This window comes from Oryctolagus cuniculus, chromosome 10, assembly GCF_964237555.1.
Source record: "Oryctolagus cuniculus chromosome 10, mOryCun1.1, whole genome shotgun sequence".
NCBI classification, from domain to species: domain Eukaryota; kingdom Metazoa; phylum Chordata; class Mammalia; order Lagomorpha; family Leporidae; genus Oryctolagus; species Oryctolagus cuniculus.
The window spans coordinates 60,350,394-60,364,983 of record NC_091441.1 but is presented as its reverse complement, the minus strand read 5'-3'; the positions used below and the strand labels follow the sequence as shown (position 1 = coordinate 60,364,983).

Sequence of the window (14,590 nt, the reverse complement as noted above, 5' to 3'; positions counted from 1 at the left end):
ATGCTTCTCTTATTTGTCAGCTGTGGTACTGTGACCATCAACTCTTCCTTCAGCCACAAAACATTTGTGAATGTTTTCCCTTTTTAGCTTCTGAATCATAAAACAGCCCAAAAGGCAGTCTGCTCTTAATTAGAGGTCATAATTTTTGAGGTCGTCTTGACACATTCTCCCGTGAAGGAGCTTAATGAGACCTAGAACTTTGACATCTAACTATTCCTTTTTACTCCCTGGTCAATTGCCAGAGGTAAACTTGAATTTTTGGTTTGATACAAATAAATGTTTAACTTTCTACAGTGTTTCTCAGCCCATTAGGAGTTTGGCTTTACTAGTATGAACCATGTGTATAATATTGCATGCACCTGGCCGGCGCCGCGGCTCACTAGGCTAATCCTCCGCCTAGCGGCGCCGGCACACCGGGTTCTAGTCCCGGTTGGGGCGCCGGATTCTGTCCCGGTTGCCCCTCTTCCAGGCCAGCCCTCTGCTGTGGCCCGGGAGTGCAGTGGAGGATGGCCCAGGTGCTTGGGCCCTGCACCCCATGGGAGACCAGGAAAAGCACCTGGCTCCTGGCTCCTGCCATCGGATCAGCGCGGTGCGCCGGCCGCAGCGCGCCGGCCGCGGCGGCCATTGGAGGGTGAACCAACGGCAAAGGAGGACCTTTCTCTCTGTCTCTCTCTCTCACTGTCCACTCTGCCTGTCAAAAAAAAAAAAAAAAAAAAAAAAAAAAAAAATATTGCATGCACCTAAGGCCAAATATTAGATTTATGCTAAACTATAAAAAGTTGACCTGAGTGACAATATAATTCTATAGCAAATTATATTTCTTCCACAAAAACTTGTCTAGTGTCCAAACAAAGAGTACAAAAATAGTATTTTTTTTTAGGTCTGGAAAGAGAACGGTCTATTCCCAAAGTTCTGCTTAAGAAGAGAAACAATGCTAATTTGCAGAATTATTTAGGGAAGTGATTCCAAACTTGCCTATACATTAGAATCACAAAGAGAACTAAACATTCCTGATCCCAGACCACATTCTATTTTAAAGGCCTGGAGAATGATGGAATCATTGTAGAATGATCAAATATCCCAGGCCACAGTACATTTTAAAGCTTTCCAGATGATGCCAATGTGCAGATAACTTTGAAAACCACTGATTCAGAGTTTAAAAGTTTTCTACAGCAAGATTCTAATTTTTATAACAGGCCATTATTCCCTTTTTCATCCTAATCCTCCTCCAGATTGACAATGGTAAATCATAAACAGAAATTTAACCAAAAAAAGGTAATTGAAGGCCTGGAGAATGATCAAAAACCAGACAGAAACTGCAGGTTATCTCCCCTTAAAAAGAGGGAACTTCCAGATGTACACATTTGTGGTTCTACCCCCGAGGGCAGGCCTCATTTTTCAGATGGCGGGAGCGGCACAGACCTGTAGCCTTAGTGATCTGAGATGTCATGGGCAGATGGGGTGGACAGAGCAGAAAGATTAGGAAAGTCAGGAAAGGAATTCGGGAAAGGAAGGAATTGAAAGGGCAGATCTCAAACTTTAAACATGAACTTTGCACAAAACCTTGGTGGACTTGTGCAGAGGAGCCCACCCCTCGGGAAGGCGGCAGCTGGAACTGAAAGAACTCATCTGAGATTTTAGCTACTAATCACTAGAGTTTCAAGTTTCAGCCCAGCCAAATGAACTGCCTCAGGGCAAAACTGAACTCTTCAGAGGAACGTAGCAGAATCCGGGCTTTATTAAGACAGCATCCATAATGCTGAGTGTGTACTAAGAAATCACTAGACAAGAAAATGTGACCCCCTATTGAGGCAAAATGCAGTCGATAAAACTTGACTGTGATGTTAAAATTAGCAGCTAAGAGTTTTAAGTCAGCTATTTTAAGTAGCTTATAAGAAAATATATGCATAATTAATAAATCAATGAGGAGCATCTCAGCAGAGAAACAGTAAGGGTAAAAGGAACCAAATGGAAATTGTACATATGAAAAATACGGTAACTGGAAGAAAAGTTTACTGGATGAGTCCAACAGCAGAGTGAAAATAAATTATACAAATTGTTGAATATGAAAGATAAAACTGAAGAAAAAATAGAGCCTCAGAGATGTGCAGACAATATCAGGAAATCTAATAATATTTTTTAGAATTCTAGAAGGGCTGAAGAAAGCTAACAACAAATCTGTAGAAGAAATGACCAAAATCTTTCTAAATTAGATTTAAAAATAAAGCTAAAATCATAAAATTACAGATCCAAAAACCTCAACGAACCTCAAGCAGGATTAATACAAAGAAAATCAAGCTTAGTAGGATATCAAGGTCAAACGGCTGAAATTAAAAAATAACACAAAGGGTGGGTGTCATGGCACAGCAAGTTAAACCAACACTTGGGAAGCCTGTACCTTGTATTGGACTACCCAAGATCAAGTCTCATTTCTGCTTCTGATCCAGCTTCTTAATGAGCCTGGGAAGCAGCAGATGATGACTCAAGTACTTAGATTCCTGTCACAAACGTGGAAGATGTGGATGGAGTTCCAGGTTCCTAGCTTTGGCCCCTGGCTTTTGTGGCCATGTCACTCTGCTTTTCAAATAAATAAGAAACACAATCAGAGAAAAAACATTAAATACAGGAGAACAACACAAATGACAGCTGATGTCTCATTAGGAACAATGAAGGTCAAAAGACGATAAATGCTTTTGAAGTATTACATGAAAAAACAATCTAGAATTCTACATTAGTGAAACTATTCTTCAAAGTTGAAAGTGATATAGAGTCATTTTCAATGAACAAAAACTTAGATAATTTGTCACCAGCAAGGCTGCACAACAATTCTCAAGGAAATCCTCTCAGCTGGCACCAGATGTCACTCAGACCCACAGGAAGAGCACTGGAATGGTAAATATTTGACAAGCATAAAAGACAATAAATACTTTTTTTCTCTTTTAATGGTTTAAGAGACATATACCTGTTTTAAGTGAAAATTACAGCCTGTACTTTTGGGTTTATTGCGTTTATAACTGTACTAATATGTAAGAAACAAGGGTGAATGGAACTCTCCTGCTGCCACATTCTATATTTTATATGAAATTATACAGTATTACCCCAAATAGATTATACTAAGTTAAAGATGCATGTTGTAATTCTTAGAACCATTAAAATAAACAGGGTATAGCTCTTCCGGTCTTTTTGGTCTCGGCTGCAGAAGCGAGATGACGAAGGGGACGTCATCGTTTGGAAAGCGTCGCAACAAGACGCACACGCTGTGCCGCCGCTGCGGCTCTAAGGCCTACCACCTTCAGAAGTCGACCTGTGGCAAATGTGGCTACCCTGCCAAGCGCAAGAGAAAGTAGTTATGGAGTGCCAAGGCTAAAAGACGAAATACCACTGGGACTGGTCGGATGAGGCACCTAAAAATTGTATACCGCAGATTCAGGCATGGATTCCGTGAAGGAACAACACCTAAACCCAAGAGGGCAGCTGTTGCAGCATCCAGTTCATCTTGAGAATTTCAACAATTAGTCAAGCAATAAATGTTCTGGTTACAAAAAAAACAAAAAAAAACAAAACAAAAAAAAAACAAAAAACAGGGTATAGCTTATAAACCAACAGAAAATTAAAACAAAATACTGAAAATATTCAACTAACCTAAAAAAAGGCAAGGAGAAAAAAAAACAAATATTGAACTAAATCCAAATACATGAAAATCATATTAAATCTAAATTTACTAAACATAGTAAATAAAAGACAGAAATCATTATAATTAAAAAGCAAGACCCTATTATATAGCAGGAGATAAACTTTTAAAAAATAGTAATGTATTTATTTGAAAGCTGGAGTTAGAGAGAGAAGAGAGGGAGAGAGAGAGGTTTCTTCCATCCACTGGTTCACTTCCCAAATGGCTGCAAGAACTGGGGTTGGGCTAGGCTAAAGCCAGGAGCTAGAAGCTTCATCCAGGTCTCCTACGTGGGTCATCTTCTACTGCTTTCCCAGGCACATTATCAGGGAGCTGGATTGGAGCAGATGGCACCCACTGAGCCACAGAGCAGACCCCGGGAGATGAACTTTTAACACAATACACTAATAGTTAAAAGTAAAGTTGGGGCCAGTGCTGTGGCATAGTGGGTAATCCCATATGAGCTGATTTGAGTGCTTGATGTTCCACTTCTGATCCAGTTCTCTGCTACGGTTTGGGAAAACAGTAGAAGATGGCCCAAGTCTTTTGGGCCCCTGTACCAGTGTGGGAGACCTAGAAGCTCCTGGCTCTGGAGCTCTGGTTTCCAATTGGTCCAGCTCTAGCTGTTGTGGCCATCTGGGGAGTAAACCAGCTGATGGGAGACTTCTCTCTCTGTAATTCTGCCTTTCAAATAAATAAATAGTTCAAAAAAAAAAGTAAAAGTTATGCCATATAAATAAGCATAGAAATAATTTCCATTTGCTTTGGTATGAATACTTTTTTACATTTACCTTTTCAACCAAATTTACCTGGTTTTAAATGATTTACATTTATATCAACCAGGATCTGTAACATTAGGAGAAAAATAAAATGAGACAATTTAGAGGGACTTTCTTTTAAACTTCTTGGTTCTATCGACCCCTCAGCTTCCTTAGAAATGATTTGTAATGGCTCCTTTTCTCACCCTTCTAGTGATTGATGCAACACCTTAACATGCGCAGGTTTTCAGTTATTTGCTTGTCTCCTTTATCAGTACTAAAGCTACTGATCTAGCACTTGGAACCAGTCATGATTTTTACTTTTATTTGTTTTATGTATTTGAAAAGCAGAGCTAAGAGACTTTGGAGACAACTTTCCCAACCACTGGTTCACTCCCCAAATGCCTACAACAGCCAGGGCTAGGACTCTGATGCCCTAGGTAACATCTTTTTTTTTTTTTTTTTTTTTGACAGGCAGAGTGGACAGTGAGAGAGACAGAGAGAAAAGTCTTCCTTTGCCGTTGGTTCACCCTCCAATGGCCGCCACGGCCGGTGCACCGCGCTGATCCGATGGCAGGAGCCAGGTGCTTCTCCTGGTCTCCCATGGGGTGCAGGGCCCAAGCACTTGGGCCATCCTCCACTGCACTCCCTGGCCACAGCAGAGAGCTGGCCTGGAAGAGGGGCAACCGGGACAGAATCCGGCGCCCCAACCGGGACTAGAACCCGGTATGCCGGCGCCGCTAGGCGGAGGATTAGCCTAGTGAGCCGCGGCGCCGGCCTCCTAGGTAACATCTTAACTCCTGCTGCAAATGTTCTACCTAGCTAAAGATTTTTAACCGCCTTTAATTTGCATTGCTTGTTCCTTTTATTTACTAGCATATCTTTTTTTTGGATTCTGTCTATTTCTGGAAACTTCAGAGCTGGGACTGCCTGGGCTAAGCTGTGCTTTTTCAACCTGCCCGCCATCAGGTACAACACCATACATGTCCTCACTTTTCTTAAACCTCTTGGTTGTCACTGTCAGTTTTGCACTTTAAAAAGTCTCCATCACTTTCTCTAGTAGGGGCTTTCGAAAAATAGGGTTGAAAAATCAAACTTACATTTGGTAAACAAAGAATTTTCTGCATTTTTAGACAAGACTGAAGCATGATGCTACCTCAAACTTAGACAATTCATAGCTGGGGCAGGGCTTGAAAGAACACGACTGTAACAACAAAGAAACTTCATACTAAGCAGGACTACAAAGAATGGTTTTGTGGCATGTGACAAATCTGCTCAACCATTTAAGTGAAAGGAACACTATCCATTCCCTTCTGGCCATCCAGGCTTTATAAATAATCGTCTGTCCCAACAAACTCCACTTCACGGTGACCTTGGAAAAGATGTTTCTAAAAAAACTAATAATCCAAAAATAAACAGAACCCTATTGTTTATTTCATCACTTAAAACATGTTTGAAGATGTTTTAAAAAGTGATTTCTCTACATATGAATGTTTCTTGAATGCAAAGGCCTCACCTAACTACTTCTGAACAAACATCATTCTAAAGGGCATTGTGGAAGAGTGATATTGCTCAGACTGCTTGGGTTGTTTACTTCTGAAAACTTAAACCATAACCAGTTGCTTTAAGACTTTTACATGTACTATGTTTAAAATACGCAGGAAAGATTACCAAGGATGTGAGTGATTCACTGAACAGATGAAACAATTAATTTTAACTTGTGCCATTTAGTTTGAAGCATATTTAAAGGCCTGCTACATCTCCTATCAAGAGTAAATATCACACATCCTGCTTCTGTATACTGGCTTGTTGTCCACAGTTCTTCAAAGTGTGGTGACAGCCCCCTAACTCACACCCCACCCTACCCCCAGCTTCCTGCTCCTTGGGTGCTATATTCCTTCTCTTTTTAAGAAGTGCCTCCCTTAACAAAATACTCTGCATTACAGTATCTTTTAAAGAAAATACTTTATTACATCATGAAAAAAAGGGCATCAATCAACTAGATTCATACTTGTTTGAAAAAAAATTGAAAATTTATTAAGACAGTATATGGGCATCCTGTTCCACATGGGAATGAGAAGATGCTATAGGTTCTCTAAGTATTGCACAGTCTGAAAAAAAAAACAAACACAAAAGGGAAAGGGGAGAAAAAAAAAATCACATGATGTTGGGAACCATCTCACATTATGAATAATCTACCAAGAAACATTTAAAGAAGAAAATCCTGTTTCTACAGTAGCTTTGAATTTATAGTTCTTGGAATGACTGTATTCCATTGAAGACATTTCAGTAACAGGAAGCTGCATTTTAGCAATCCCATGTGCAAATATTAATAAAAAAATATATAAAATAATGCAATTCATCTCTTGCCATCACCCCGGCAATCATGACATTTTTGAGAACTATTTTGCTGGAAAAAGGGTTAAGCCGTAAGTTTTGCCTGAAGCTCCATCTCTGCAGCCCTTTTGAGTGCAACATCCACTAGAAGCTGAAATCCACTGAAATCCTGGTTGAGGTCTGGCGGAGTCGGGGGAGGAGTGTTGAAAAGACCACTCTGTGTATTTGTACTTGGTCCAGATTTACATGTGTCCTCTGGGTACACAAGAGAGGCGTCTGTAAAGCTGCTGGCTGCTATCTGCTGTATATCTGTGTTGTGTCCCACACCGACTGACTGGCAAAGAGAGAAAGGCACATCTTTCAGCGCAGTCACAGTGGTATGGCAGATCACCGATGGACGAGCCAAAATTGATCCTGGGGATGGTGGCTTCGGAGACAGTGGCCTCCCTAGGATTGGGTTTGGTCCAGCTGTACAGGAATGGAATGGGCTCTCCTCAAGAGCTGGCATGAAGTTTTTGATGCTCACTGCAGACTCCATAGAGCCAGCTTCAGAAATCTTGGCCCCACGGCGGGATATTGTGAACTGGTTTGGATCTTTGCCATCCTTTCTCAGCATGTCAGGGAGGAGCCTGCGTCGGGCGTTGATGAACCAGTTACAGACCTGAAATTACATCAGTATGCTTAAACATTTCCCTTATTCACTTGGCAAACAGGTTCTGGGGACATTTCTCTTCTCAGAGTGCCTAACTGATCTCTGTTTGTATTAAGGTGGCATAGGAAGGCCTGTTTGGACTTAGCAAGCTATTTCAAGTTATGTGAGCCCAACCAAGAAACAGAGCTGCCTCCCACCAGAAACTTCTCCTCCTCTAATACTAAATTTGCTTAAATTTTTTCAGAAGAAAGAAAAGGTTTTAAAACCTCAAATACCTGAAAATGAGTTGAGAGAGAAAGGTTTACCTTTTAAATTCTCTCCATTTTAACCTATTACCTACTGCCCCAGCATTTAAGTTAATCAACTACAGGAAAACCTTTCCTGTATGAAAAGTGCCACTCCTCCCAGTAACTGATTTTTCTCAGTTCAAATGACTGTGTCAACAGGCACAACATGAATTACCTCACTGAAGTCTGCCCTTGTTTAAATATCAAACCAGTTTCCTGGGCAGTAGAGTAAGGTTTAACCTCCTTTTTATGTTTGTTGCATAAAGGAGGGCTCCTTTAGGCATTAAAGGAAATGCCACTTGACAGATGACTGTCAAGTGTTTCTGTGTGCTCTGAATAGCCAGTTATTAGCTGTTAGTACTATAAAGTTTACAATAAAAAGATATTCCTTCTTTTTTTTGAGCGGGGAGGAACTTGATGACTTGACACACAGGATGAGGAATGCTGTGAAATGACTTTGGAAATAAAGAGGCATGCCGAAACCTCGTGCTCTTTCCTTACCTGTAGCGTAGACAGGTGTGTTTGCTGGGACAGCAAGGCTTTTTCTTGCTCTGAGGGATAGGCATTGTATCGGTGCTCATACAGCCAGTCTCGGAGAATCTGAACAGACTCCTTGGGCAGGTTGCCCCTCCTCCTCCTCTTGCCTGAACCAGCCGAAGAGGAGAGGTCCAGAGGAATGTCCATGCTGTCCTCATCCTCGGTCTCACTGCCGGACGCTACCATGACACCTACGAAGAGACCAAGGCCAACTGTCAGTCACTTGGACCAGCAAGGCCCCTCTATCTTGCCATGCTCATTTGTTCTGCCCACTCAGTGTGACTCAACTGGATTTTCTCCACCACTGTGAGGGAGGCAGGGTGTTTTCTGTTCAGAACTCCCAGGGCCCACTAGCGGCAGCACAAGGTAGATTCTCAACCAACTGTCAGATGCCCTTTCTCAGCTACTTTCCTTTAGGATTTCACTTCTCACATTCCTTTTGAATGATGCTCAGAGTCATCAGTTTGACTCCAAGAGAAAAACTTCACTGAAAAAGTCAATAGCCTGCACACATTGGAAACAGAAAGGGGGCTGTGTCCGTCGCAATGTGCCTAGCGATCTTCTCCAAGGTCACTGGGAGCTGGGAAAAACAACCCAGTGAGTGTCCTAATGCACATTTTACACGTTATTCTTCCTCCAGCTTCCAGCGAAGATTTAAAATAAAAGGGAGGGTTTGTACATTATCTTCACTGATAAGAACAGACCTCCATGGTCTTTTCTTATTCATTGCTTATCTACTTGTCACCTTTTTAAAAAATACCACTTAAGTTTTCAGTTTCATCACACACAAATATTTTTCTACTATAGGTACTTTATTACATATCAATTAGCACAGTTCAGTCTTAAATTATTCCATGACAAAGAAAACTGAATATGCAACTTACTCCCAAAGGAAGTTCTTTTGGCTCTAAGTACTTTAATCCCATCAGAAATTTTAAGAATTCACAAACCATAGGGAATATGCAAATCATAGACTGGGTTCAATAAAAATTCAGACCTGATCTTTACAGACATTTGAACCTAATTTTGAACTACAAAAAACTTTTAAATAAGAAATGCTACAACCGCCTGTTTTGAATGACTAAAGAACATTCTTTTATGAAGATCTAGAATTTAAAAAATAAAAATGACAAACTATAGCATGCATGAAAATAGCAATATTTCTGGAGAATTTAACACAAAAATGTTTAAGGATTTTTTTAATTGACTCAGACTTTTACTCAGTGACACATTTTTTAGTTTTGGACTGCAGGGGGCAGAAGGTGCTGGAGGGCGTTCCTGCAGGAAAGGCAGAACCCTCCAGAGACAAAGTAAAGCAAGTTCTAACAAAAGAGGTGGATGATCTTGCAAATTCACTTCAGGCCAAGGCTTAACAAACAGCCATAAATAAACCACACAAGAATCCCAACTTTAAACGGCCATGCATTTGAAGTTTCCCTTCCCTGAGGATTTAATTAAACTTAAGAAAAAAGTTTAAAAGGGCACACTGAAAACTGAAACTGCTTTCACTATTGAGAAGTTGAGTAACTTTCAAACGCACACTGAAATTTGGGTAAAGGACTATGAATAAAAAAAAAATCTAAGAAATTATAAATGAGTTCCTGTTTCACATTTGCTTTGATAATTAAGGAAATTTAACCTCTAAAGTATGCATTCAGTTAACTGAATCACTAAAGCATATCTGAATAAAGCAATTTGTTTAAACTCTCCAACGTCTGAAACGCCAGACATTCTTCATGGCTATTATCCTGCTTCCCTTTTTCAAATCTAGGAAAAGTGTGAAAATTTGCTCATTGAACAGTGAGTTCTCAACTGTAAGTTGGTAATAACAAAGAGTTTGAAACAAACAAACAAAAAAAACCCTGAAGCCTGCCCTTTGATCTGCTTGCAGAGTTTGACAAGAAGCCTGGTCTTTCAGAATAGGTTAGTGACACAAAAGCAGGTTTCAGTTAAGCAACACCGAGCCGCAGCGCGACTTCACTCTGTTCTCAGTTCATTTAAATAAATGAATGCCAGGCCTCAGGACCTCTTAACAAATATTTCCAATATGTGCACAAAAGCTGAAGTAACAGGAAGTGGAGACTCCAGTTCCTCGGCCAGCTGATATTTCACTGCAGCTAAACCACGCTCGCTGCTGTCAGGACTGTTTTCATTAAAACTCTCCCTCTTGATTGTGGCTCGGCTTGGAAAAACAAAAAGACTTTTTCCTCCTTACTCATTTCCTACTGTAACAGAGCTTTTGAAAAGTTTCCCGGTTACGACTTGTTTCCAAACGTCTTGCTTTGCTTACACTTAAAAAAATGTGGCTGGAAGGGAGGGGGGCTGACTCGCAAGCCTCGGTGACTCTATCCACATACAAGGAAATGGTGTTTAGAAAGCCACAAGATGGCCTATGGATCCCACAGCCCTTAGAAGCAGTCTTGGCCTCTGCACTTTTTCTCATCAGCTCTGCCACACCAAGATGGGGGAAAGAGGGCAGAAGAGACAGTAGGACTTAAAAAAAAAAAAAAATCTAGTAAAGAATCCAGAAATAATTGGGGAGAAAGTGAAGTTGAAGCATACAATTAAGAAGAAAAGCAAACTTAAACTAAGTTTCCCGATCAAAAGATCTCTGGAAAAGCCAAGGAAATCCAACTGAACACCCAAACCCCGAAATCCTGGGTGCCCCCGTCTGCCACGGAGGAACCCCTTAAGGCAGCACTTCAACAGTCACACCGGGAGCAGACTGAAGGGATTCTCCTCATCGAACCTTCTCTCTGCTTGCTTTAAGCCATTTCTGATGTTTTTGCGGGCTGAGCCCAGGTTTGTTGTCACAAACCTGTCTGACCAAACCCCGGGCTCTGGAAGCCAGTGGAAAGTGCCTTCGCTTTAAGGCCACCTGGGGCGATTTCCACAGCCATCTCCAAGGCAGACAGGCACAGAGCCGAGGCCGGCCCGCGATCCCTGGGGAGTGCTCACGCGACCCACAGGGAAGGCGCCCTCCGACCCAGGTGGCCTCGACCGCGAGGAGGCAGGGCCGCGGGGGCTCGCGCCGAGAGGGAGGAGCCCGGAGGCGAGCGAGGAGCTTTTGTTCTAGAGTTCCTCGGCCCCAACTGAAACCGGCCTGCAAACTTTTTTTTTTTTTTCAGTCAGTAACCGCGACCCGAGGCGCTCCAGGGCTCTGGGTCACTCGCCGCTGGAGCCCAGAAACGAGGCCGTGACTCCCGCCCCCGGCGCGAACACAGCTGGGTAGGAAAACCTCAAAAGGGAAAGCAACCCGGGCCACCTCGGCACTTTCAGCTCCCCGACACGGGCCCTGAAGCAGTCGCCAAGTTTCCCCTCCACCACGTCACCTTTCATTGTTTCCGTGAGTCGGCGCGGCGGGGGTCCCCACGGATCCAGCCCGCCGGTCCCGCTCGGTCCCCCCAGCCGCGGGGCGGGGGTGGGGTACCGGAGAGCGCCGAGGGGCGCTGCGGGGGAGCCACCTGGGAGGGAGAGTTGGCCAGGGTGGGGTGGGGGGAGGCGAACCAGGGCAGCCCCCGCCCGAGCCCGAACAATGGGGCTGGTCGCCCCCGGCGGAAGCCCGGCTCGGCGTTCGACGCGCTGGAACCCGCGTCAGAAACTGACACCCCCACCCCCACCCCGGGGTAGCGCGCCCAGCCGCCCCGGAAGGCTCTGGACCTGTCATCCCAGCAGAGTCCAGGCTGGCGCGGCTCTTCCCTCGCGCGTCTTCTCACAGAGCCAAGAGAAACGTCCCAGTTCTCCCCGTGGCCCTCAGGGAGAAAGGGAAGTCCTACTCCCAACTCCTCCCCGCCCCGCCGTGACCCGGCCTTTCACGTGTGATTTCTCTGTCCTGCCGGGAGAGCCTGGGGGGTGGGGGGACAGAGACGCGCCGCGTGTTTCAAAGTCCCGCACGGAAACCACAGGGCAACAGGGGATTCCCCCCTACACACGCGAGAAACGCAGCCGCCGGGACGGTGCGTGCGTGCGTGTGTGTGTGTCTGTGTGTGCGCGCGCGGGGCGGCCGCACCACAACTCGGCTGTTCCGTGGGAGCCGCGCTCGCCGTCCGCGTCTGAAAGAATGTGGAGTCCCACACGCGAGGGAGCTCCCGGGCATGCGCAGCAGCGCCCCCACCCCCGCGATTAACTTCTGTTTTGATCCACTCCACATAAATCACAACAGAAAAGCCAGCCCCGGCCCTCCACGGAACACTCGGGGGACCTCCCAGGCTGGGACTCCGAAGTGAACTTCAAAAGGGACTTCTCAGTCCTTGACCTTTCTAGGTGGTGGTTTTTTTTTTTTTCTGTGTATTTTGCAATTTTTTTTTTAAACCAGACGGCAAGTTTTAGTTGTAAAGCTTCCAGAACGCTTGGTGGAAACAATGACAGCCTCGCTCTTCTGCACTTACAACCAAGCCTGCTTGTCACACTTGGACGCGTTCTGACTGAACGCCGCTGGAACTGGCTGGCCCTCCGTCCTAACTCTTCATCTTGCCCCAAATCCATCGTGGGAAAACTTTGAGAGACTGGGAATTTTTTTTCTTTCTTAAAGTCTAGTTTTCCAAAGCTGTTTACAGCAGAGGGCTTTGTGAGGGGCCGGGACCACATTCCTTTAATTGTGAAAACACCACATGCCCCAAGAAAAGTGCCCAGGCCCAGCTGGGAGTGGGGGCTCTCGGAGCAGAACTTTCTTTCAGACAAAGACGCGCCACGGTTCCGCTGCACGCCCCGCCCTGGAAAAGCGAGGCGCAGGGTCCCCCGGCCCGGACCCCCACAGCCCCCGCCGGAGAGACAGGACGAGGAGCCACGCGGCGGCTGGGCCGAGCGTGGGGTGTGGGAGCAGACAATGAAACTTGGAGGCGCACAAACAAGGCGCTGAGCGTGTTTCTTGACAACGCGCCAGCAGCGTGGAGAGAGGCTCGTCTCCCCCACAGCAGCCCCCGCGTGTTGTGTCTAGAAGGAAAACAGCAACTGCCATTTCAGACGCTGCCCCAACAAAGCCCACGGCCGCCTTTCCAAGTCCCAAAGTGCCCCAGGGCAGAAAAAAGTCCACCAAGTCACTCTTGGCGGCGGGGTCAGCACGTTGCCCCGGCTCTCGCGCTGCGGCGCGCACGGCCCCGCGGCCGCCTTACCTTTCTTACTTTTCATTCTGGAGCTCCTCTCCCAGCGCCAGGCAATGCTGGGGTCTCGAGGGGCCGAGGGCCGGAGCACCGGGGGCCAAGCGAGCGTTCTGATTCCCGGCCGATTCTCCCGTAACTTGTAGGACGTGCTCCAACCGTCGCTGCTAAACAAGGGGCTCGGATCCCAGGCGCCCGCTCCTCGGGTGGAATTCAAGTGACACTTGGGCTTCCTCCTGCCGGGAGATTCTGGCAGCCGGCCGGGGGCTCTCCCTCACCCAACTCGCTCCCCTCCCTACTCCGCTCCTTTGTTCCCTGCTCCTGCTCGGCGCACCTCGGCGCTGTCAGAGTGAGAAAGGCGAGGAGGGAAGGTACAGGAGGTCCTGCCTCCGCCCCCAGCCGCCCGCCCCGTCCCCCGCCCGCCTCGCCGCTCCTCCGCCCCTCCCCCGCCCCTTCCAGCCGGGGTGGACCGGATCGCGCCCCGGCCGCTGTCACCCGTCCCTCTCGGCGGCGGCCGACCTCAGAAACTCGATTCTTCCTGCCTGCCGCGCGCTCGCCGCCCGCATCCCTCGCGGGGCGGCGGAGTCACCAGCCGAGCGCCCCCGGGCTTTCCCTTTGGGCCTTTCTTCCCGGAGCAGGCGAGGGGTGCTTTTGGTTAAGAAACTGCCAGCCGATGGGAAAAAAAAGGACTCCCCTCCTCGCACCCAGAGAAGACTAGGCTGCCCCTCTCGTTTTTGACAGCTACCCCAAACTGCACAGTCCCTGCCCGAGCCGCTTCTGACCCAAGGGGCGGGGCACGGCAGGAAAAGTATGTGGGACAAGCACCAACTTCTTCCAGAATGCGCGGCTGCCATGGACACGCGGGCGCGCCGCGTCGCGCCCTTCCCCCGTGGCTCTTCCTCCTGCAGCGACAGTGGGAGTGGGTGGGGGTGGGAGTGAGGGGGGGATGAGACGCAGACACTCTAGGCGAATGTCTGTTCCCCAGGGCTAAAGCTGCGAGTTCCGGATTGGATTGCAGGGCGGTTTCGAAATCGAACACGTTGCGGACAGGCACTTGTCATGCTCACATGCTCTTTAAACGTCCCTGCCTGGGGACTGCCCGGGCGCGCGCCTGCCCCGCCGAGACGCAGCCTGACACCCTCACTCCACCACCGCCGGACCCTTCCCAAGAGAGGGGCGACCACGCCGTGGCTGCTCGTCTGCTTCGGTAAACAGAGTCTACTTTTAGGACCTATGCCCAGCGAGGGAACCCC

The 14,590-nt window shown here is 46.5% G+C and overlaps 1 protein-coding gene, 2 long non-coding RNA genes and 1 pseudogene across 8 annotated transcripts in view; 2 read left to right on the top strand and 2 right to left on the bottom strand.

The window, feature by feature from the left end:
• Window positions 1–233: 233 nt before the first annotated feature.
• On the bottom strand, window positions 234–1,255 carry LOC138844048 (uncharacterized). Its single transcript, XR_011379422.1, has 2 exons — window positions 741–1,255; window positions 234–359 (listed from the first exon to the last, which is right to left on the bottom strand). It is a non-coding gene; the product is annotated as an uncharacterized lncRNA (long non-coding RNA).
• Window positions 1,256–3,175: 1,920 nt separating this feature from the next.
• Window positions 3,176–3,523, top strand: LOC108177187 (large ribosomal subunit protein eL37 pseudogene; annotated as a pseudogene).
• Window positions 3,524–6,378: 2,855 nt separating this feature from the next.
• On the bottom strand, window positions 6,379–14,311 carry TGIF1 (TGFB induced factor homeobox 1). 5 transcript variants are annotated; one of them, XM_070050425.1, is made up of 4 exons: window positions 11,902–12,017; window positions 11,574–11,705; window positions 8,206–8,432; window positions 6,379–7,426 (listed from the first exon to the last, which is right to left on the bottom strand). In XM_070050425.1, exons 1-4 carry the CDS (start codon window positions 11,906–11,908, stop codon window positions 6,851–6,853), a joined length of 942 nt encoding a protein of 313 aa, XP_069906526.1. In that variant the 5' UTR covers window positions 11,909–12,017; the 3' UTR covers window positions 6,379–6,850. The 5 variants fall into 5 exon arrangements, with proteins under 5 accessions (XP_069906526.1, XP_002713643.1, XP_008259336.1 ...); XM_002713597.5 differs by lacking the exons at window positions 11,574–11,705; window positions 11,902–12,017 and adding an exon at window positions 13,353–14,311; XM_008261114.4 differs by lacking the exons at window positions 11,574–11,705; window positions 11,902–12,017 and adding an exon at window positions 13,362–13,725.
• The window catches only part of LOC138844047 (uncharacterized), a 65,805-nt gene continuing 62,477 nt past the window's right edge, over window positions 11,263–14,590 (top strand). For both annotated transcript variants that reach the window (XR_011379420.1, XR_011379421.1), the window contains exon 1: window positions 11,263–11,469. This is a non-coding gene — a long non-coding RNA (uncharacterized lncRNA). The remainder of the gene's footprint in view (window positions 11,470–14,590) is intronic.